Here is a 25,000-nt window from a genome sequence, read left to right as displayed (position 1 = left end):
ACTGCTACCTATAGACATGTCTCTACAGTCTTATTAGGAGTTAAACATAGTGCTGTATACTACTACCTATAGACATGTCTCTATAGTCTTATTAGGAGTTAAACATAGTGCTGTATACTGCTACCTATAGACATGTCTCTATAGTCTTATTAGGAGTTAAACATAGTGCTGTATACTGCTACCTATAGACATGTCTCTATAGTCTTATTAGGAGTTAAACATAGCGCTGTATACTGCTACCTATAGACATGTCTCTACAGTCTTATTAGGAGTTAAACATAGTGCTGTATACTGCTACCTATAGACATGTCTCTACAGTCTTATTAGGAGTTAAATATTGCCTGATTAGTTATTTTGTAGCTTGTGCAGCTGAAATTGGCTAGAGACACCAGCTCTGCCTCGGTGGAAAAGGGGTAACAATAGACTTTCTCACACGGCACTGCTTCACTTCCACAAAAGACATTTTGGGATAATCTGGATATTCAGGGTCTCATGGCATGAATTTATCAGCTGAACTGCAGAGCGCAAATCTACGTTTGGGTGTACCGAAATCATCGTTAAGGTAGACACACGGTGTCTTGCATCTCTGCGTCCTTTTCCTGCTGCCGTGCAGGCCCAGATGGTAGCCTATGCCTATTATAAAGGAACGAATAGTCTGTAACTTTTTAGAATTTTGCAAAGTCTGTTACTTTGTGGCACTTATGGCGCTTACACACCCTGCAGCTAGTTATCTGCAGGGCTAATCTAAGGGCTGTTACAGAGTCACGCATCGGTACGCATACGTATGCCCTCCTAAGAGTCTACAACGACCTTCTCTTAGCGGTCGACTCAGGAAACGCAGCTGTTTTAGTATTTTTAGATTTGACTGCGGCCTTTGACACTGTCAACCACTCTATCCTTTTATCCCGACTCAAACAAAGTGTTGGCATTACGGGCATTGCCTTAAAATGGTTTGAATTCTACTTGACAGATAGGAGTTTTGCTGTTCATATTGGTAACTGCTCTTCATCTGCTGCCCCTCTTTCCTGTGGGGTCCCCCAAGGTTCCATTTTGGGACCCATGCTATTTTCTTTGTACATGCTGCCCTTAGGGTCCATTTTAAAAAAACACAACATTTCTTTCCATTGTTTTGCAGATGATGTACAAATCTATTTGCCTGTAAGAAACAATGAGAAGGAAACTATCCAGCCGTTGAGTGACACTGCTTGAGTTATCTCAAAATATGGTTGGATCAGAATTTTCTCTGTCTTAATGACAATAAGACCGAGGTTGTTGTGTTTGGACGTGCTGAACATTTCAGTGCCTGTGTAGATACTCTCGGTACTTTAGGTTCCCAAATTCGTCCTTTTACCAGAAATCTGGGAGTGATTTTTGACAGTGCTTTTAAATTTGACAAACAGATTAGTTCTGTTGTTAAAACTAGCTTCTTCAAGCTGAGACTTTTGGCTAAGGTCAAATTTAAAATTGTATTAATTGTTTTTAAGATCTTAAATGGGTTCTCGCCTTCTTACTTATCAGAGGTCTTACATGTCCACACGCCAGTCAGAGCACTGAGGTCGTCCAATCAGATGCTCCTCGATGTGCCCAGATCCAGGTTAAAAACCAAAGGTGACCGAGCCTTTTCAGTGGCTGCTCCAAACCTCTGGAATAGTTTACCTATTCATGTAAGAACAACTCGGACCATTGAAACGTTCAAGTCCATGCTTAAGACCCACTATTATTCATTGGCTTTCAATTCAAGTTGAGCTTTGATATCTTGACAGTATTGACCTTATTCTTTTTCTACTGTCAGTTATTTTGTATTGTACATCGTGCCTTGTTTGTGTTTATTGTTTCGTTGCTTTTGGAGCATGTTAAGCACTTTGGTCAACTGAGGTTGTTTTTAAACGTGCTATATAAATAAAATTGAATTGAGTCCGCAAGGCTACGCATCGCTACGCTTCGGCCACCATTATGCGTCGATGCGTAGCCAAATGTGTCATCCAAGATTTAGATACTATTTAAACTATGACAGGGAGGGTGTCGTTCGCGTTGCTTGCTCGCGTTGACTCTGTAACGGCCCTTGGTCAGCTCCGTGGGGGTATAGCTAGTTATCTGCAGGGCTAACATTAGTCAGCTCTTTGGGGGTAGCTAGATATCCACAGGGCTAATGTTAGTCAGCTCAGCGGAGGTATAGCTAGTTATCTGCAGGGCTAACGTTAGTCAGCTCTGTGGGGGTAGCTAGATATCCACAGGGCTAATGTCAGTCAACTCAGCGGAGGTATAGCTAGTTATCTGCAGGGCTAACGTTAGTTAATGTAGGCTACATGAGGGTTTAATATTTTTGTTCCTCTCTCTCTTTGAGACACTTGACCAAATGGCAAAATACAAAAAGAACAACTTCTGGCTCTATTTCGGTGCTGTAGTTAACGATTTGATCACCTATCAGCTACAGCTGTCAAGGTTGCTAGGCGACAGGAGCAACGCTTCGACAGAAACAGGAAATGCTATGCAGACCAGGCAGACTCAGTTCGGAGACCGCTTGGTTCAGCCTTCGTGGGCTATGGGTTATAAATGGAGTCATATACACTCACCTGAAGGATTATTAGGAACACCTGTAAGAGTTCTCATTAATGCAATCATCTAATCAACCAATCACATGGCAGCTGCTTCAATGCATTTAGGGGTGTGGTCCAGGTCTAGTCAATCTCCTGAACTCCAAACTGAATGTCAGAATGAGAACGAAAGGTGATCTAAGCAACTTGGAGCGTGGCGTGGTTGTTGGTGCCAGACCGGGCTAGTCTGAGTATTTCACAATCTGCTCAGTTACTGGGATTTTCACGCACAACCATTTCTAGGGTTTACAAAGAATGGTCTGAAAAAGGAAAAACATTCAGTATGCTGCAGTCCTTGGGGGCGAAAATACCTTGTTGATGCTAGAGGTCAGAGGAGAATGGGTCGACTGATTCCAGCTGATAGAAGATCAACTTTGACTCAAATAACCATTCGTTACAACCGAGGTATGCAGCAAAGAATTTGTGAAGCCACAACACGCACAACCTTGAGTCAGATGGGCTTCACCAGCAGAAGACCCCACCGGGTACCATTCATTGCCACTAAAAATAGGAACATGAGGCTACAATTTGAACAAGTTCACCAAAAATTGGACAGTTGAAGACTGTAAATATGTTGCCTGGTCTGATGAGTCTTGATTTCTGTTGAGACATTCAGATGGTAGAGTCAGAATTTGGCGTAAACAGAATGAGAACATGGATCCGTCATGCCTTGTTACCACTGGTCAGGCTGCTGGTGGTGGTGTAATGGTGTGGGGGATGTTTTCCTGGCACATTTTAGTCCCCTTAGTACCAATTGGGCATTGTTTAAATGCCACAGCCTACCTGAGCATTGCTTCTGACAATGTCCATCCCTTTATGACCACCATGTTCCCATCCTCTGATGGCTACTTCCAGCAGGATAATGCATCATGTCACAAAGCTCCAATCATCCTCTGATGGCTACTTCCAGCAGGATAATGCATCATGTCACAAAGCTCCAATCATTGCAAATTGGTTTCTTGAACATGACAATGAGTTCACTGTACTAAAATGGCCCCCACAGTCACCAGATCTCAACCAAGGGGGGGTAAGCTTCGCTTCAGAACTCGAACCTCCTATGGCGCCATTTTGTTGCTACCTGGCCATCACCTCCCGTTAGCATCCCACTGACTAGCATTCATTTTGGCGCCACTTTGACAGCAAATAACTTTACATCTGAAGCGTTTAAAGACTATTTGTCCGTTGTTTAGTTCTAAAGAAACACGACAATGTATAAAAGGCTCCATTACCTTGTACCTCACGTTATGGCTCCGTAGCAGACGCTTTTATAAAAATAGGCTAACGATTGTGTCACATAGTAGAGGAATTACCGTATAGTACAGGATAAGCTTGCAGGTAGTTTTGACTCACATGAGCTGTTTAGGATTAATTACTAATGTTAACTAGCATTTTAGTTAGCAATAATTAGCCTGTGCCCATGTTATCTCCTTACATATACCTACTATCTCCTTCTCTGTAAGATTGTTAATGACTGAGATTTCTCTTGGCACAAGACTTACAACTTTCAGACACGTTGCTCACGTCACATTTACGTTGTCTCTTTCAGTTGGAGGCTGCGCAGTAAAGCAAGAGATCACCGGAAAAGTGCTTCTAATAGCCTTCACTGGTCTCCATCCAGAGCAACAGGATCTGTTGGTCCATTATATACTGTCTATGATCTCAACCCAATAGAACATCTTGGGGATGTGGCTTCGTGCCCTGGATGTGCATCCCACAAATCTCCATCAACCGCAAGATGCTGTCCTATCAATATGGGCAAACATTTCTAAACAATGCTTCCAGCACCTTGTTGAATCAATGCCACAAAGAAATAAGGCAGTTTTGAAGGCGAAAGGGAGTCACAACACTAGGTCTTAGTAGGGTGTTCCTAATAATCCTTTAGGTGGGTGTATATCATCAGTAAAAGAGGTATAAAATGGGGGAGCTGCAGCTTTGAAATGTAAAACATGTGTATGTAACATATGACAGATTTGAAGACATTTAAGTTATTGTGACGATGGAATTGAAAACATTTGTTCCACACTGAGCTGCGACATGAAGAGATAAATACAGAGAGACGCAAAACATGGAGGAGGTTAGTGTGGTTAGAATGTCGTGCTAGCTGTGTTTCCTGTGAGTGTGTGTGTGTCTTTGTGTGTCTGTGTCTGTCTTTGTGTGTCTTTTTGTCTGTGTGTGTGTGTGTGTCTCTGTGTGTGTATGTGTGTGTGTGTCTGTATCTGTCTCTGTGTGTGTCTGTGTGTCAAATACATGTGGTTTTTCAGTGTGTTTCTGCTCTGTTGTTTGTTGTTGCCAAAGGCCGATGTCTGACAGTGATTACACTCACCAAAGCAGCTAATAGCGGCTGCATGCCCTGAGTGTGTCTTTTGTGTGTGTGTGTGTGTGTGTGTGTGTGTGTAGACAAGTTAAAGTGCCTGTGCCTCACTCAAAGTGCAAACAAACACAGCTCGTCTCCTCCACAGAAGACTTTGAACAAAAGCATAATGATTTCTGTCCCTGTGGATGCATCGACATTGCAGACATTAATACAATAATAATATAATTAATAATATAATTTAATTACCAACACTACTCTTATATTTCATGGAACCAGACCGAGCTGCACAGAGGGCTTTAAACTAAAAGGCTGACACGCAGACGCTAAGCAGGTTTTATGTCACAATGTTCACAATCTTAACACGCTTTTCCACACACAAGTCCTGGGGTCTTTTTAAGTCCTTAGAACTATGTGATTGTTGTCTGTGTTTCCTCCACGGTCTAAATAGCCGTTAGGATTAGGCAGATTAGTTCGCTGACGTAAAAAAACAACAACCCCAACATAATACATTTTGTGCTTTAGATCTTAACCGCTGAGAAACCATCAGAAAATAAGGTTTTATTTCTCTCAACAAAAGCACCGTCTCTGTCTGTCTGTGTGTGTGTGTCTCTGTCTGTCCGTGTGTGTGTGTCTGTCTCTCTGTCTGTCTCTGTCGATGTCTGTCTCTGTGTGTCTCCGTCTGTGTGTGTGTCTCTGTCTGTGTGTGTGTGTGTATGTGTCTCTGTCTGTCTGTGTGTGTGTGTGTCTGTCTGTCTGTCTGTCTGTGTGTGTGTGTCTGTCTCTCTGTCTGTCTCTGTCAATGTCTGTCTCTGTGTGTCTCCGTCTGTGTGTGTGTCTCTGTCTGTCTGTGTGTGTGTGTGTGTGTGTGTCTCTCTGTCGGTCTGTCGATGTCTGTCTCTGTCTGTCTGTGTGTGTGTCTCTCTGTCTGTCTGTGTGTGTGTGTCTGTCTGTCTGTCTGTGTGTGTCTGTCTCTCTGTCTTTCTCTGTCAATGTCTGTCTCTGTGTGTCTCCGTCTGTGTGTGTGTCTCTGTCTGTCTGTGTGTGTGTGTGTGTCTCTCTGTCTGTCTGTCGATGTCTGTCTCTGTCTGTCTGTGTGTGTGTCTGTCTGTCTGTCTGTCTGTCTGTCGATGTCTGTCTCTGTCTCTCTGTGTGTGTGTCTATCTGTCTGTGTGTGTGTCTGTCTGTCTCTTTGTCTGTCTGCCTGTCTGTCTGTCTGTCAATGTCTGTCTCTGTGTGTGTGTGTGTGTGTGTGTGTCTGTCTGTCTCTTTGTCTGTCTGTCTGCCTGTCGATGTCTGTCTCTGTGTGTCTCTCTCTGTCTGTCTGTCTGAATGTTTGTAATTGCAATCACGCTCAAGACTCGGAGTAGCAGAATTTTGGCAGATTTGCCAACTCTTAAATTCCCCCCAGAAGCAGAGAGTTTTTGCATATTCAAGATAATTTTTCCGGCAATGATGCGAGACGTCTCTCACCGCGTGACGGCATCATTCAGCCCCGGTCGGATGAGATGGGAGAAGTATTCTTCGACCACGGAGGCCGTCAGGTGTTTCCTCAGGTAGGGGAAGAAGAGGGGATGACGAGCGATCACTCCTGGAGGAGGAGAAACACAGAGAAGAGAGAAAACTCATCTTTGACTTGTTGCTGCTGCTTGTTTTAGTTTTCCATCTTGAATTTATGACATGTCGAATCGAACCGCGTGATTCAAAATCCGCTTCATACGTTCCGAAAGAGCACACCAAAAAAAAAAGAACTTTCAAAACAATTGCCAAAGAAATTGAAAAAACAAGTGATAAAGATGTTGGAAAAAGCTTCTAAAACGCAGGAGACAAATCAACATTTTAAAAAGCAAATCGGGGCCAAAAGTGAAAAAAACTGATCTGAAAGTGAAAAAAACTGATCTGAAACTGAAAAACAGATCTGAAACTAAAAGAAACGTATCTGATAGTGAAAAAAACTGATTTGCAACTGAAAAAAACTGATCTGAAACTGAAAAACAGATCTGAAACTGAAAAAAACTGATCTGAAACTGAAAAACAGATCTGAAACTGAAAAAACTGATCTGAAAGAGAAAGAAACAGATCTGGAACTGAAAAACAACTCTGAAACTGAAAAAACTGATCGGAAACTGAAAAACAGATCTGAAACTGAAAAAACAGATCTGAAACTGAAAAAAACTGTTCTGAAAAACAGATCTGAAACTAAAACAACAGATCTGAAACTGAAAAAAGTGATCTGTAACTGAAAAAAAGTGATCTGAAACTGAAAAACAGATCTGAAACTGAAAAAAGTCATCTGAAACTGAAAAGAAAAGTGATCTGAAACTGAAAAAAAGTGATCTGAAACTGAAAAAAAAAAAGATTTGAAGCTGTAAAAAAAACAAGTTTTGAATCTGAAAACATGAAATGTGGAACTGAAAACAAATATAAAAGTGAAAAATGAAAATTTATCCAAAATAATTCTATTTCATCTAAATCTAAATTTTATGAAAACTGAAAGAAAAATTGGTACACTTATTTTTTAGATTGAATACATGGTTTTATTTTTTCAAGTTTTTCAACTATATATATATATATTTTCAAATTAACAAAACATTTGGCCCTGATTTTGCTCCATATAAATGCTGAATGCTGAAGGCATTGACAACCCCTATGTTCTTGTCCATATTTATCATTATTTTTCCGTTACCCTTCTTTTGCACATCAACTCCTTCCACATTTTTCAACATAGAAACTTCATTCAACCATCAAAACGTTCAGCACGATTAGGACATTCCTGCTTTTATACGAGATTTCCATAACTTTCGTAATTTCCGAAAGGTTAAAAAATGGGGGATTCAAGTAAATGGACGGAATATTTCTAATTTGACATACATTTATACATTTTCAACTGCTGTCTACTCATTCATACATTCACCAAGAAACACCTAATCAGACTTTAGCCCTTTTGTGGTCCTCGAGTCAAATCTGACCCATTTAAAAAAAGTTTCTATATCAGAAATTTGGGGTTGTCAAAAAAATGCATAACGTGGTCGGTTCCGTACGACGCTCTTCTCAAGTTAAATAAATGATCAGTTCACTACTTTCACTGAGTTTTGGTGTTTTATGCAATTATATAGCATCTAAAAAAGAACTGATACAAGAACGTTGAGATATATTGACAGTAATGAGACAGAAAGTGACAAAAATGTAAAAAAAAAAAAAGAAAAAGAAGAGAAAAGTGAAAAGATTTAACGAGTTTCTCACCGATGTTCGCCGAGTCGCCTTTGTCTCCGCTCCGGGTGTAGGCCAGCTCCTCCAGCCGGTAGCTGTGGGGTCCACTGGGCAGCTCTGCAACACACACACACACACACACACACACACACACACACACACACACACACACACACACACACACACACACACACACACACACACACACACACACACACACCCACACACAGACACACACAGACATACTTCCGGTCATTGGTTTAAACGTTAGTTTTAACTAGCTAGCTAACAGCTAATTCAGCTAACCGCTTACTGTGACAGTATTTAACAATTTTTAAAGCCCCTCAAAATAAAACCTGAAAATAACTGTTAAAATATATAACAGCTGTAATGTCAGTTCTACTTTACTTGCGCTCATTTAAAATACAATCAAATCAATAATTGTCTTTATTGTTATTACTGTAAAGTCTTAATTTAGCTGTTGCTTGCTTTTCCGTGTTTAGTTTGAGTCAACGTTATTTTAGACTGAATAAAGCTGTCAGCTAGCTAGCAGTTAGCCAAATTAGCTGTTAGTTAAGTCAAACTAATGTTTAGCTTCCCGGTGGCGGCTAGCATGGAACAGATCGTGCAGTGTAATCCTGTTTTAACACTCAAGAGGATACTGGACACTGTACAATTTGTTCCACGCTTCCGGCCGTAGTTTTAGCGGCCAGCCGTTAGCCTCCACTGGGAAGCTAACGTTAGTTTATATAGCTAACAGCTAATGTCGTAAATCCTCATCAAACAGGATTTTCATCAGCGCATGCACTTAGCGTCTTGCGCATGCGCAGAACGAATTGTGCAGGCAGAACGGATCGTGTACCAACAACTACTACTAAACAGCTTTAAGCAGGTACGGCCATTTTAAGTCCTCCAAGGACCCTGGAACGTCCTTCAACACTTCAATAGTGTGCGCTTGTTTACCTGCGTCCGGTTCGTCCTCTGCTGAGGTGGGCGGGGCTTCCTGCTCAGGTGCGTCTGGACCCGCCTCCGCGAAAGACTCCACCAGATGGCCCCCAACGTGCACCTCCACCTGCAGACAGGTCAGCGGTGAGCAGTTGTTGTATATGGTATTGTCTCAAAAGAAAATGATAAAAGAATGTTGAATAAAATCAACAAAAAAATATATTTTTTAAATAGACAAAAACAGAAAAGAAATTATGACAAAATCATCTAGAAAATTGACCAAAAAAAAAACAACCAAAAAGACAAAAACATCAGAAAAATTGAAAAAAATAAAATGTGACAAAAATGTTGGAAAAAGCTTCTAAAACGCAGGAAAAAAAATCTGCAAAAACATTTAAAAAAAAATTGAAAGTGTCAAAAAAGAACAACAAAATGTTGGAAAAAAAAGTTTAGTTTAAAATTTTGACCCAGAAAAACTAAAACTTGCCGGTCGACAGGAAGACAACACGAGGGTTGAAGTGCCCAAGACATATGTATACACACACACATATATATATATATATATATATGTGTATATATATATATACATACATATATATATGTATATATATACATATATACATACATATATATATGTATATATATACATATATACATACATATATATATGTATATATATACATATATACATATATATATATATATATATATATATATATATATATATATATATATATATATATATATATATATTGTAGAAATATATTGGGTTTAGAATAAGAATGTCCTGTAGCCTGGGATGGCCTCGCTGTCTCCTCCTGTTTGGCATGTGTAAGAAAAGACGGGCTCAAATTTAGTGGCGCAAAAGTGCTCCTGATTTGTTGAATAAACAATTGGAACAGAATGCACCTAATGAAATCTCTTAAAGGAACAGACAATCTCTAGCACGCAACTTCTCTATCTTCTCGGAGACAGAAAGTCTGAGTGATATCCAACCAATTGGCGGCCCAGACCCAATAGCGGGAGGAGGAACCTGAAGATGAATAAAAGAATAGGGAAAAGGAAGGTCCGGTGTCAGACCCGGAAAGACTTTGTTGGTGGCTAGGGAGAGAAAGTCTCGAAGGAGCGGCTGATCCATATGCATATGAAATATTTGTTTGCAATATCATTTTACTAAAGATTGTTATATCCTGAGTATTCATTTCTTGGTCTGCCTTTCAACGAACACAATATTTAAAGGGGAAACTTTGAGAAGTGATCGGTGGTTCTTAAAAGACTCTGGCCTTTTGAGCCAGAGTAGAATCTGTCACTTTTTTTCCTACATGGTGACCCCCGACGTGAGGTAAAGACCAGGAAACAACTGAAGCCAACCAGAACTTTTTGGCCGGACTTCACATACCCGGACTCTTCTCTCCTGATCCAAATGGTTGCCAAAATTAAAGGTAAGAGAGTGCCTGTTTTGTCTTTAATAAGACCAAAATTCTCACATTCGGACTCAAAACTAAATTTCTTTTTGGATCCATGAGGGTAAGACATCTTGGGTTTTAATTAATAATTGGGCTAACCAGTACTGTAAGTGATATTGCACGCAGAGCCAGACGCAGCGAGGGAGGACTGTCGCCTGGTAAAAACTGGACGTCTCGAGTGAGGAGTATCGTCCAGTAAAAAGACACCTTGAGTGAGGAGTGTTGTCTAAGAAAAACAGACACTTGAGAAGTGTTGTCTGTGACTGAATAAGAATAACAAACACTTGAGAAGTGTTGTCTGTGATTGAATAAGAATAACAGACACTTGAGAAGTGTTGTCTGTGATTGAATAAAAGTAACACAGACACCAGCCTGTGATTACAAAGTAAAGCCACCTCGCGTAGGAAGAGCTGTCTAAATTTGAACCGGTCAAAATTGTGCTGTGTTCTACTGGAAAACTTGGTTTCGAGATATGGTCTAAGAGCGACAACTGTTGGAGAATTGGTGTAAGATAAAAAATCAGAAGTGTGAAAAGTAAATTGGGGACACGCAGTAAAAGATAAAAAATAAAAATGCAAAAGTGACCTTGCATGGGGCCTTGCCCATAGCGATCCAGTCTCGAAAACCCAGGTGAAAAACAGTACGATTAATGTAGTTGATGTGCTAACCTTTATGTGTGCAATGATTAATGTAGTTGGTGTGATAACTTTTATGTGTGCAATGATGTGTGCAACGATTAATGTAGTTGGTGTGATAACTTTTATGTGTGCAACGATTAATGTAGTTGGTGTGATAACTTTTATGTGTGCAATGATGTGTGCAACGATTAATGTAGTTGGTGTGCTAACTTTTATGTGTGCAATGATTAATGTAGTTGGTGTGATAACTTTTATGTGTGCAATGATGTGTGCAACGATTAATGTAGTTGGTGTGATAACTTTTATGTGTGCAACGATTAATGTATTTGGTGTGATGACTTCATGTGGCAAATGTTGGTCCAGTTTAGGGTTGTAGATTGCTAGCGTGTGGTTTTAATGGTGGCAATGCTTGGCTTGGTTTTATAGTAAGACTGTAGGCCTAGTTGAGACTGTGGCAACCGTGTGGATTAGATAGTTGGGTTGTTATATAAACAATGCCAACTAGATTGTGGCAGTTTTGCAGAGAAAGGAGTCGAAATAGAGAGAGCTGTCCTAGGAGATAGGACGTCAGAAAGTGGGGATCAGGTGCAAATCAGATAAGAGACTCCGTGGGTGACTGAGGACTCGCGATCTGAGATCAAACGATCTTCGCCTCTACCTCGCCCAAAAAGCATTCAGAGAGAGAGGATCAGAAACCACGGAGGGCTCTACTGAATCCGCACTGATCTTAAGACGGAAGCAATTTCAAGCAGCAGGGGCGATCAAAATTGAATTGAAAAAATGAATTAATTTGAAAGTGATTTGAATTGGCTGTTGAAAATTCCAGAAGCAAATACTGACGTTGGAAACTGAAATAGATTAATAACCATTTTGTTTTGTTTTGTATTAATAACCATTTTGGGATTATTTATTTTTTTTGTATAATATTTGGGTAATTACATTTGTGATAAGTATGGACAAATTGAAAATGTTGGAACAAGATTGAGTAGAAGTAGGGAAAACTTTATTGACAGAACCCTACAACCCAAACACACACACACCCCTGTTAAGATAGAGCACTAGAGGTGTAGACCGGACGACAGCCAGCGAGCAACTAGCTCAAATTTCACGCATACACGCACACCCTCTCACAGAGAGAGGAGACCAAGAAGTTCTGAGCATACACATAGCGGTTTCACATACCACACACACACACTCGCTTCATGCAATGAAGAAATGCTTTGCACTGATACAATGTTGTTGTTTTTTTTTGCTATTAGAGACAATTGATAGGTTAGAAAATTCTGAAAAATAATCTTAAGAGTTAAACCAATTCATAGTAAAGTTAAAGAGGATTCCACTCAATTTTTTAAACTAACTCTGGTGCTACGAACTTGATTATTAGAGCTAAAGATTTGACACTGAAGCTCAGTGGTCATTCTATTTGGTCAGTTGGCAATACAGGTCAAACAGTAAGAGAACAATTCTCTGTTCCTTTCTCATGTACATGGGAAACTTTTTTGGTGTTGTCCACTTATTTTGCTTAGGTAGTGAGTTAATGTGCACTTTTAACATTGGTTTAACCTCAACACCTGATGGTTTGAGAATTACTCATAATGATGCATTTGACATAAGCACATTTGTTAAAAACAGTGTGGCTAAAATGACCTCACTGAGGCGGCGTCTGTAAATCAGCCCTTCCTCTGACTGCATGAAACCTGACAACCTGCACTACACAGCTCATGTTACTACAGGCCCTGATGAAGAATGCTCAAAATGGTTCTTCAGAGACATAATGACAGTTTGACAAACTCACATCTGATTTGAACTGATACTGACTGTGTTGTAGCTGCATACTTGACTGACAATCAATATAGTTTTTTTAAGTGCCCAGCTTGTGTTTTTTCTACATCTCTCAAGGCTGAATTTTTTTTTATTTTTTTTTTTGGTACAGTGCTGTTTTCATGTAAAATGAACAGAATAGCAGTTTTTTTAGTTTAGTGTTAACGATTAATATTTCTACTTGAGCCTGTCACCTAAAATGCCTATACATGTTCCGGATGTCACTGTAAGACTTTTTGCTGCCAAAGCTAATGAAGTGTTTGTGAATATGAAACTGGCTCTGCAGTCTTCCCGATGCTGGGACTGCCAGATCCCTAAAGACACACTGCAAGGCCACAGCAACACACACACACACACACTAAGAGATAAGAGGAAAAACAGTAGTTGTGCATGTACACGTTATGTTCAGCAATGATTTTGATACAGTTTTTGTTATAAAAATGATAATGTGATATGTTTCCCATATCAGGTAACAAATTGGATAAATAGACGTCAAATTAGAAATACTTAGGTTTGTTCTATAGGCCTAAAAAACTTTTATTCATAATGATTTTTAGAACTACCAGACAGTGATTAGTATAGCTTTGGGTTACAAACTAGAGATAAAAAGAAAATAAACAACATGTTTTTGTTTAAATTCGTCTTAGGTTATTGGTTATATTGAAACCAATACAGGTTGATATGAGATTTCAGCCTGAAAGCAGTTTTAATATCATACTCTAGTGAGTTTTTGGGTTGCTATATCACAAATTGCTTAAAAACTAAATTATTAATTAAGTTGATGTTGAAAACATTTTATTTTGGTAGTTTCCTTTTCTTTTAAAGAAATGATTCATTGAACTTTTTGTTGCTTCCATACAGGTTATAAAACCAATAAACAGATCCTTTATATGTGCTGTGTTTTTGAGTCATGAGCTTGTCATGCCTCAAATAGAAGGGATATAGTAGCAGTCATAAATAATGTGTTTAATAAATAAGGTGTTCACATCATTTTCTTTTCATTTTAAAAACTACTTTAAAGACAATTTAGTTTTGTTTTGATTGACTTCCACTATTTGCAGGAACATAACCGTTAAAAGTAATGTAAAAGAGAACAATTACAAAACCAATGTTTCCTTTTCAGCACAAATTGTATGGATTTTATAGAGTTAAACCAGCATATGGGAAAGAAATGCTGTTTTATAATATTTGATATTCACTAAAATAAGTAGAAGTTTTCAAGTGATAATATTGATAAAAACACAAATAATGCCTTTTTGGAGTTCGGTTTTGTGCCACACAGCGCCTCATGTGTGTCAGTCGGGCCCATCTCACTCCCCCTCCAGCTGCAGGTACAGTGAAAAACTGTACCAGAAGATTGACCAGCACAGCACCTCAGACCACAGCACAGCTAGTCATGATAAAGGTTTGTGGTCTGGCTACAGTTCTCGGCCCAGAGGGAAAGGGATGGTGGACCAGTCCTAGGCGTCTGGTTGTGACTTCAGCATCTGGAGATGCACTATGTAAAACCAAAGAGCAAGCAGCAAACCACACGCCCTACCCATTGTGTGATGAACTGTTGATGCTGAAATATGAAGGCTTTGGAGCGGTCAATCATATGACCCCGAGGCCTGCTTCACCAAAGAAAAAGACACTCAATCTTATCTGGAGGTACGGGCCAGCAGACGGACTGAGAGAAGGGGGGGAGCACATCTGACGCACTGTGAAGTTAAGTAGCACACAGACTCACATTCTGAAAATACACACACTATTAGAAGATAATTAGAAGTACTTATTTTTACTTTTAAGATAAAAGTTCAGTTGGTGTGTCAGTAAATGTTTAAAGTACATTTCACTGTTCAAATTGGATTGATGAAAAGTTGATAAAAATGATCCATTCAAAGACTTCCTAAAAACCTTAAATTGTATTTTTCTAGTTTTTTTGCAGTTGCTGCATCTTTCCTGAGACCTGTGTAAGGTGTGAGTTTCAGTGCTGAGAATGTTTGAAACCATGATGATTAAAACCAGGTATCAACAACTTTAACACAGAGATTATGATTAAAACTAACCTCTAAATGAAAATGTTTAAATGTTGATGTGAATGCTTAATGATGTACATTATGAGTAATGTACTTAGACAATGGTATACACCTATTAATTCAGAAGCTAAAAGACTCAAAAATGGATTTTATATGAATTCTTTTCTACAAATATGTCTGTGCGTTTTTTTATTTTTATTTGAAAAGTGCAGATAAAAAAGCCAAAAAACTTCAAAATACAACACTTCTCAAATACACAAACAAACCCACATCAATCACCTTTCCAATGATATCAGGCACACCCCTGAGTGTCAAAGTATATGGGAGCTGTACCACTTTCAATTTGGGTATGACGTTTAGACCAAAAAGCATGAATTTCAAGCATTTCTTCAGCCACTTCTGTCTACAACAGTCGAGAACCCTTTTGCAATTATGTAAGCAAATAATGTAATCTGAAAACTGCTGCCCTGGTTAAAAAAAACAATACAGCTGATCTCAGCAGGTATTGTGTCTGGAATGGAGTGGAATGGAAATTTCTAAGTCACCCCAAACTTTTGACCGGTAGTGTATATATACATACATACATATATATACATACATATATATATATATATATATATACATACATATATATATATATATACATACATATATATACATATATATATATATATATATATATATATATATATATATATATATATATATATATATATATATATATATATATACACATATATATATACACAAATATATACACAAATATATGTATATATATATATATATATATATATATATATATATATATATATATATATATAGGCGTGCACCTCCGCTGTCTTCCCCTACGTGGAGACAGCTCGTTTGTTCCTATGAAACGGTATAAATCAAACTCACCTTCAGCTCAGATTTTGGGTGTAGGAAGAAGAATGGCTTCAGGACGGGGGACCTGGAGGAGAACGGTTATTCTCCGATTATTGTGGACAAACATGGCCGAACTTCTGTTGGTCGTTGGAGGATTAAATTAAATCTTCAGGGGAAATAAATACGTTTTCTAACTCACACTCTGGGTCGTCCGCCCACGATGCCGGTGAGTCCGGGCGCTGTGAGCAGGGGAGAAGAGAGAAGAGAGGAGAGAGAAGAGAGGAGAAAGAGAAGAGAGAAGAGAGGAGAGAGAGGAGAGAGAAGAGAGGGAAGAGAGGAGAGAGAATAGAAGAGAGAAAAGAGGAGGAAGAGAAGAGAGGAGAGAGGAGAGAGAAGAGAAGAGAGGAGGAGAGGGAAGAGAGGAGGAAGAGAAGAGATAAGAGGAGAGAGAAAAGAAGAGAGAAGAGAGAAGAAGAGGAAGAGAATAGGAAGAAGAGAAGAGAGAAGAGAAAATAGAAGTGAGGAGGAAGAGAGAAGAGAGGAGAGAGAAGAGAAGGAAGAGAGGAGGAAGAGGAGAGAGAAGAGAGGAGAGAGAAGAGAGGAGGAAGAGAAGAGATGAGGAAGAGAAGAGAGAGAAGAGAGAAGAGAGAAAAAAGGAAGAGAGAAGAGAGAGAAGAGAGGAGGAAGAGGAGAGAGAAGAGAGGAGAGAGAAGAGAGAAGGAAGAGAATAGAGAAGAGATGAGAGAGAAGAAAGGAGGAGAGAGAATAGAGGAGGAAGAGAAGAGATGAGGAAGAGAAGAGAGAGAAGAGAGAAGAGAGAAAAAAGGAAGAGAGAAGAGAGAGAAGAGAGGAGGAAGAGGAGAGAGAAGAGAGGAGAGAGAAGAGAGAAGGAAGAGAATAGAGAAGAGATGAGAGAGAAGAAAGGAGGAGAGAGAATAGAGGAGGAAGAGAAGAGATGAGGAAGAGAAGAGAGGGAAGAGAGGAGAGAGAAGAGAAGAGAGGAGGAAGAGAAGAGAGAAGAGAGGAGGAAGAGAAGAGAGGAGAGAGAAGAGGAGAGAGAAGAGAGGAGAGAGAAGAGGAGAGAGAAGAGAGGAGACAGAAGAGAGAAGAGAGGAGAGAAGAGAGGAGGAAGAGGAGAGAGAAGAGAAAGAGGAGAACGAAAAGAAGTTCAATGTTTTTCAGTGAAACGTTTTCCATATCAAATAGTAACCCTGGAAGCTCAACAGTGACCATTCATAAAACGTCTCTGGTGTTCTTTACCCCGTTTCAATTGTTCCGTTGACGTTTCATTACATTAAATTTAGTTGTATTTATAGTATCAAATCATAACCAGAGTTATCTCAGGACACTTAAAGGAACACGCCGACTTATTGGGAATTTAGCTTATTCAGCGTAACCCCCAGAGTAAGACAAGTCGATACATACCCTTCTCATCTCCGTGCGTGCTGTAACGCTGTCTGACGGTTCCAGCGTTAGCTTAGCTTAGCACAGATCCTGCAGGTAACTGGTTCCAACTAGCCTACTGCTCCCAATTGTGACAACAGTGACAAAATAACTCCAACATGTTCCTATTTACATGTTGTGATTTGTAGAGTCACAGCGTATACAAAAAACAACGTAACATGAGACACACCCATCTTCTAACAGTAAACAAACTGGGAACTATATTCTCAGACAGGCTTGCTGCGAGCATATCACTCCGCCCAAGTACTATATTCTTCCGCCTGAGAATATAGTTCCCGGTTTGTTTACAGTTAGAAGACGGCTGTGTCTCATGTTACGTTGTTTTTTGTACACGCTGTGACTCTATAAATCACAACATGTAAATAGGAACATGTTGGCGTTATTTTGTCACTTATTCGGAGCAGTAGGCTAGTTGGAACCGGTTACCTGCAGGATCTGTGATGGGCTAAGCTAACGCTGGAGCCGTCAGACAGCATTACATCACGCACGGAGATGAGAAGGGTATGTATGGACTTGTCTAACTCTGGGGGTTACGGTGAATGACTAAATTCCCAATAAGTCGGCGTGTTCCTTTAACAGATAGAGTTTATAGTAGAGTAGAGATAGTTCACCGTTCGTGTTTCTGAGAACGTTTTAAGAGAGAAATAGGCCGTGTGCAGCTGCTGAATCTGAGAGACTCTAGTCACGCTCATCTCGCGTTTGAGTGTGTGTTTGTATGTGTGTGCGTGTGTGTGTGTGTGTGTGTGTGTGTGTGTGTGTCTTTGTCTGTGTGTGTGTCTGTGTTTGTGTGTGTCGACAAAATGTTGAAAAAAGTGGAATTGTTTTTGGAAAAAAAGCGACAGAAACTTTGACAAAAGTGGTCTAGACCAGTGTTTCTCAAATGGGGGTCCGTGTACCCCTAGGGGTACTTTGGAGTACTGCAAGGGGTACGTGAGATTCCTTTTAGAAATGTTAATTTGAAATATATCAGTTGAGCATAATTAATTATTATGGATTATTAATTAATTAGCGTTAGGGATTCTAAACATCTGAAGTAAACATTTAAGTGTGTTTCAGTTAGGGCTGCTCCCTCGTAGTCGATTAGTCGACTAATCGGTCGTTTTGGTCTTCGTCAACTTAGATTTCTTTAGTCCATTCTTTAGCCATGTTTGATGCTTTTTTTTTATGCTGAATGACTTATTTCCCAAGAAACGTACCAGCACATCTCTGGTAAACACAAGAATTAAGGGTTGACATTTTACCTAGTAGATATCACCGTGAAAACCTACTTTGATTACTTTCATTAAAAGGGCAGTTATTTGTTGTATTACACGTTTTCTGAAATGTGTTTTAAATATGCAAAGCAGGCCATTATCTTATTCAATATATGCATCCTTTTGCGTGACTCTTTGCGGAGAAACTCAGATTTACAGATCTGTCGATTAAATCAACTAATCGATCATTCGATGCGATTGACTGAGTGTTAGTCGACTAAGAATTTCTTTAATCGAACACAGCCCTAGTTTCAGTTACAAGCTTGTTAAGTAAATCAGACGCTAATGGTGCAGAGCTGTAATGTACCTCTTTATATAGCCTCTTTTTCTACCAAAAAGGCTTTGCACTCGTCAGGGGGGTGCGTGACTTAAAAAATATTTCAAATTGGGGTACATTATTGAATTAAAGTTTGAGAACCACTGGTCTAGACCTGCAGTACAGGCCAAAAGTTTGGACACACCTTCTCATTCAATGCGTTTCCTTTTTATTTTCATGACTATTTACATTGTAGATTCTCACTGAAGGCATCAAAACTATGAATGAACACATATGGAATTATGTACTTAACAAAAAAGTGTGAAATAACTGAAAACATTATATTTTAGATTCTTCAAAGTAGCCACCCTTTGCTTTTTTTATTAATAAGGGAAATAATTCCACTAATTAACCCTGACAAAGCACACCTGTGAAGGTAAAACCATTTCAGGTGACTACCTCATGAAGCTCATTGAGAGAACACCAAGGGTTTGCTGAGTTATCAAAAAAAGCAAAGGGTGGCTACTTTGAGGAATCTAAAATATAAGACATGTTTTTAGTTATTTCACACTTTTTTGTTAAGTACATAATTCCACATGTGTTCATTCATAGTTTTGATGCCTTCAGTGAGAATCTACAATGTAAATAGTCATGAAAATAAAAAGGAAACGCAATGAATGAGAAGGTGTGTCCAAACTTTTGGCCTGTACTGTACTGTACAGGCTGTAAAGTGTCCTGAGATACTCAGAGACACAGAGATTTGATTGCCCATCAAAAACCTGATCTAAAGTCAATAACTTAATTAACTTTGTTTGTTCTACTTACAGTAATTAACACAATGCAAATGGCTGTGACTGTGTACTGTTGTTGTGATTAGTACTGAAACTCCAAGAAAAGTTAGTACGAAATCAGAAAAAAGATGTACTGCTCAAAGAAGTGGCACTTAACGAGGATTTTGGCCTTGGTTGTTGGGGTGTAAATATTCAATATTCAACGTTAATATGAAATACAGAAATAACACACACACACACACACACATAGAACTATTTAACATTCAGAAGGAAAAGAGGCTGCATGATGTGCAAATGTAGAAATAATCTGTGTAGTTTTTCAAGGAGTTCAGCTTCCTGTCCTACATACAGTTCGACAGCATGAATCAGCAGTCACACAGAGTTCAGTGTGTGTGTGTGTGTGTGTGTGTGTGTGTGTGTGTGTGTGTGTGTGGTTTAGATTTGAACTTTTCACCATAAACAAAAACGAAATCATCATCTGGTACGGAAAGTCACAGCCCTCCTTATCTGTAGTAATGGTGAAAACATCCCCTTTTTCTGTGTGTGTGTGTGTGTGTGTGTCTCTGTGTGTGTGTGTGTGTGTGTGTGATTGTGTCTGTGTCTGTGTGTGTGTGTGTGTGTGTGTGTGTGTGTGTGTGTGTGTGTGTGATTGTGTCTGTGTCTCTGTGTGTGTGTGTGTGGGATATGTGGGAGATATTAATAAATTAAACTTGAAGCAGGGGAGTGTGAGCACGTTTGTGTTTCTCCTACAGTATCTTTCACTCCATAAAGGGACAGTACAGATGTTGTGAGCTTGTGTGGAAGTGTGTGTCTGTGTGTGTGTGTGTGTGTGTGTGTGTGTGTGTGTGTGTGTGTGTGTGTGAGTGTGTCTATGTGTGTGTGTCTGTGTTTGTGTGTGTGTGTCTCTGTGTGTGTCTGTGTGTGTGTGTGTCTCTGTGTGTGTGTGTGTGTGTGTGTGTGTGTGTGTGTGTGTGTCTCTGTGTGTGTGAGTGTGTGTATGTCTGTGTGTGTCTGTGTGTGTGTGTGTGTGTGTGTGTGTGTGTGTCTCTGTGAGTGTGTGTCTGTGTGTGTGTCTGTGTGTGTCTGTCTGTGTGTCTGTCTGTGTAGGTCTATGTGTGTGTGTCTGTGAGTATGTCTGTGTGTGTGTATTTATTTCTGTGTGTGTGTGTGTCTCTGTGAGTGTGTCTGTGTATGTGTGTCTGTGTCTCTGTGTGTGTTTGTGTGTGTGTGTCTCTGTGTGTCTCTGTGTGTGTGTCTCTGTGTGTGTGTATTTATTTCTGTGTGTGTGTGTGTCTCTGTGAGTGTGTCTGTGTCTGTGTATGTGTCTGTGTCTCTGTGTGTGTGTGTCTCTGTGTGTCTCTGTGTGTGTGTCTCTGTGTGTCTCTGTGTGTGTGTCTCTGTGTGTGTGTATGACTCTGTGTGTGTCTGTATATGTGTCTCTCTGAGTGTGTGTCCTACCCATGCCGGTCCCAGCTGGAGCGATTTCTCTGGCGAAGAGCTCCAGAGCTTTCTTCTGCTTGTGATGGGCGGCCATCCAGACCACGACCTCTCTGGAGTCCTGATCCGTAACACGACACAGACAGGACCCCCAAATATAACGTTAAAGACAGTAGCAGGCCCCCCCCACAGGGACCACTGGGAATTATTCTCTAATATATCTTTAAGACATTTTTTTTTTTAAACTACAGTATTACAAATAGCAATTTAAATCCTCTCTGACTGTGTTTAAGATCAACTTATTATAGTTTTTTTTTTTTTTTTTGATTGTTGCGGGGCAAAAATCCTTGATTATGCGGCACGTTTTCTTAAAAAATGCGATGGAATATGCGGGATATTTATGCAATTTTTCCTTCATTCAAGAAGGAAGGAATGATGGAAGGAAGGAAGGGAAGAACAGGTCGAAAATAGTGACAAAAAGCGACAAAAACTTTGAAAAAAGTGACAAACTTCAAAAACAGCGACAAAGAAAAAGCGCTCACATACCCCCTTCAGTCCTCCAGAGTACCCCTAGGGGGACAAATACCCCCTTCAGTCCTCCAGAGTACCCCTAGGGGGACAAATACCCCCTTCAGTCCTCCAGAGTACCCCTAGGGGGACAAATACCCCCTTCAGTCCTCCAGAGTACCCCTAGGGGGACACGTACCCCCTTCAGTCCTCCAAATTACCCCTAGGGGGACAAATACCCCCTTCAGTCCTCCAGAGTACCCCTAGGGGGACATGTACCCCCTTCATTCCTCCAAATTACCCCTAGGGGGACAAATACACCCTTCAGTCCTCCCAAGTACCCCTAGGGGGACAAATACCCCCTTCAGTCCTCCAGAGTACCCCTAGGGGGACACGTACCCCCTTCAGTCCTCCAAATTACCCCTAGGGGGACAAATACCCCCTTCAGTCCTCCAGAGTACCCCTAGGGGGACACGTACCCCCTTCAGTCCTCCTAGGGGACACGTACCCCCTTCAGTCCTCCAGAGTACCCCTAGGGGACACGTACCCCCTTCAGTCCTCCAAATTACCCCTAGGGGGACACGTACCCCCTTCAGTCCTCCAAAGTACCCCTAGGGGGACAAATACCCCCTTCAGTCCCCCAGAGTATTCCTAGGGGGACACGTACCCCCTTCAGTCCTCCAAAGTACCCCTAGGGGGACAAATACCCCCTTCAGTCCTCCAGAGTACCCCTAGAGGGACATGTACCCCCTTCAGTCCTCCCAAGTACCCCTAGGGGGACACGTACCCCCTTCAGTCCTCCCAAGTACCCCTAGGGGGACACGTACCCCCTTCAGTCCTCCAGAGTACCCCTAGGGGGACACGTACCCCCTGTAGTCCTCCTAGGGGGACACGTACCCCCTTCAGTCCTCCAGAGTACCCCTAGGGGGACACGTACCCCCTTCAATCCTCCTAGGGGGACACGTACGCCCTTCAGTCCTCCAGAGTACCCCTAGGGGGACACGTACCCCCTTCAGTCCTCCTAGGGGGACACGTACCCCCTTCAGTCCTCCAAAGTACCCCTAGGGGAACACGTACCCCCTTCAGTCCTCCTAGGGGGACACGTACCCCCTTCAGTCCTCCAGAGTACCCCTAGGGGGACACGTACCCCCTTCAGTCCTCCTAGGGGGACACGTATGCCCTTCAGTCCTCCAAAGTACCCCTAGGAGGACACATACGCCCTTCAGTCCTCCAGAGTACCCCTAGGGGGACACGTACTCCCTTCAGTCCTCCTAGGAGGACACATACGCCCTTCAGTCCTCCAGAGTACCCCTAGGGGGACACGTACCCCCTTCAGTCCTCCTAGGGGAACACGTACCCCCTTCAGTCCTCCTAGGGGGACACGTACGCCCTTCAGTCCTCCAGAGTACCCCTAGGGGGACACGTACCCCCTTCAATCCTCCTAGGGGGACACGTACCCCCTTCAGTCCTCCAGAGTACCCCTAGGGGAACACGTACCCCCTTCAGTCCTCCTAGGGGAACACGTACCCCCTTCAATCCTCCTAGGGGGACACGTACCCCCTTCAGTCCTCCAGAGTACCCCTAGGGGAACACGTACCCCCTTCAGTCCTCCTAGGGGAACACGTACCCCCTTCAGTCCTCCTAGGGGGACACGTACCCCCTTCAATCCTCCTAGGGGGACACGTACCCCCTTCAGTCCTCCAGAGTACCCCTACTGGGACACGTACCTCCATTTGAGGACCACTGAAATAAGGTAACAATGACTCATTGCCTTTACGTCTTGTATTTTAAGTTCTCTGGCTCCTTTTTTTAAGTACGTTGTTTGAAATCAAACTATTGGAGTAAAGAGGACAGAGACAAACGAAACGACAAAGAAGTGAGAAAGAAAGAGGAGAGAGTGAATGAAAGAAAGACGGAGGAGGACGTGGAGAGAAACAGCGTGGGAGGGTTAGTGGCGTGAAAGAGGCTTAACTAGACCCTGACCTGATTCTGCTGAGAAAAGGGGGGATGCTTTGGACCGGACGGACGGATGAAGGAATGAATGAGAAGAGAGAGTCCGTGTCCAAAAGAGCGATAAAGGGAGAGTTTTTTTTTTTTTTAGAGCCGTGAAAACAGGCTTAACTCTGACAGAGAGAAGACAGAGGGATGGATTGATGGAGAGAACGAGAGGAGAAGAGTTCAACATGGGAAGAAAAAAAGAAAGAGAGAGACGTGTTAAAACAACGTATTCAGAGTGATTGTAAAGGAAAGGAAAGAAGTAAGGAAGGAAGGAGGGAGGGAAGGAAGGAAGGAGGGAGGGAGGAAGGAAGGAGGAAGGGAAGGAAGGAAGGAAGGAGGGAGGGAGGAAGGAAGGAGGGAGGGAGGAAGGAAGGAGGGAGGGAAGGAAGGAAGGAGGGAGGGAGGGAGGGAAGGAAGGAAGGAGGGAGGGAAGGAGGGTGGGAGGGAAGGAAGGAAGGAGGGAGGGAAGGAAGGAGGGAGGGAAGGAAGCAAGGAAGGAGAGAGGGAGGGAGGGAGGGAGGGAGGAAAGGGAGGGAAGGGAAGGAAGGAAGGAAGGCTGAAGGAAGGAGGGAGGGAGGGAACGAGGGAGGGAAGGAAGGAAGGAAGGAAGGAAGAAGGGAGGGAATGAGGGAGGGAAGGAAGGAAGGAAGGAAGGAAGGAGAGAGGGAAGGAAGGAAGGAAAGAGGGAGGGAGGGAAAGAAGGAGGGAAGAACAGGTCAAAATAGTGAAAACAGGCTTAACTCTGACAGAGAGAAGACAGGGGGATGGATTACTGTATCTGAAGTCTCTTTAGACCTTAGTGGTCCCCTAATACTGTATCTGAAGTCTCTTTTATATAGACCTTAGTGGTCCCTTAATACTGTATCTGAAGTCTCTTTATATAGACCTTAGTGGTCCCTTAATACTGTATCTGAAGTCTCTTTTATATAGACCTTAGTGGTCCCTTAATACTGTATCTGAAGTCTCTTTATATAGACCTTAGTGGTCCCCTAATACTGTATCTGAAGTCTCTTTATATAGACCTTAGTGGTCCCCTAATACTGTATCTGAAGTCTCTTTTATATAGACCTTAGTGGTCCCTAATACTGTATCTGAAGTCTCTTTTATATAGTCCTTAGTGGTCCCCTAATACTGTATCTGAAGTCTCTTTTATATAGACCTTAGTGGTCCCTAATACTGTATCTGAAGTCTCTTTTATATAGACCTTAGTGGTCCCTAATACTGTATCTGAAGTCTCTTTTATATAGTCCTTAGTGGTCCCCTAATACTGTATCTGAAGTCTCTTTTATATAGACCTTAGTGGTCCCCTAATACTGTATCTGAAGTCTCTTTTATATAGACCTTAGTGGTCCCTAATACCCTAATCACCATTTCTAGCCACTGGGGGACCATAGGCAGGCTGGGGGAACTCATATTAATGTTAAAAA

General features: G+C 41.3%; 1 protein-coding gene across 2 annotated transcripts in view; it reads right to left on the bottom strand.

The window, feature by feature from the left end:
• Window positions 1-25,000, bottom strand: part of LOC114545791 (uncharacterized) — a 64,205-nt gene that overhangs the window by 3,278 nt on the left and 35,927 nt on the right. For both annotated transcript variants that reach the window (XM_028564316.1, XM_028564317.1), the window contains 6 exons: window positions 21,090-21,189; window positions 16,067-16,106; window positions 15,901-15,952; window positions 9,079-9,187; window positions 8,149-8,232; window positions 6,379-6,496 (listed from right to left, as the gene is read on the bottom strand). In XM_028564316.1, coding sequence (XP_028420117.1) covers window positions 6,379-6,496; window positions 8,149-8,232; window positions 9,079-9,187; window positions 15,901-15,952; window positions 16,067-16,106; window positions 21,090-21,189 — 503 coding nt within the window. The remainder of the gene's footprint in view (window positions 1-6,378; window positions 6,497-8,148; window positions 8,233-9,078; window positions 9,188-15,900; window positions 15,953-16,066; window positions 16,107-21,089; window positions 21,190-25,000) is intronic.

This window comes from Perca flavescens, chromosome 19 (assembly GCF_004354835.1).
Source record: "Perca flavescens isolate YP-PL-M2 chromosome 19, PFLA_1.0, whole genome shotgun sequence".
NCBI classification, from domain to species: Eukaryota; Metazoa; Chordata; class Actinopteri; order Perciformes; family Percidae; genus Perca; species Perca flavescens.
The sequence above is the reverse complement of the archived record's forward strand: the minus strand, read 5'-3'. Positions and strand labels throughout refer to the sequence as shown.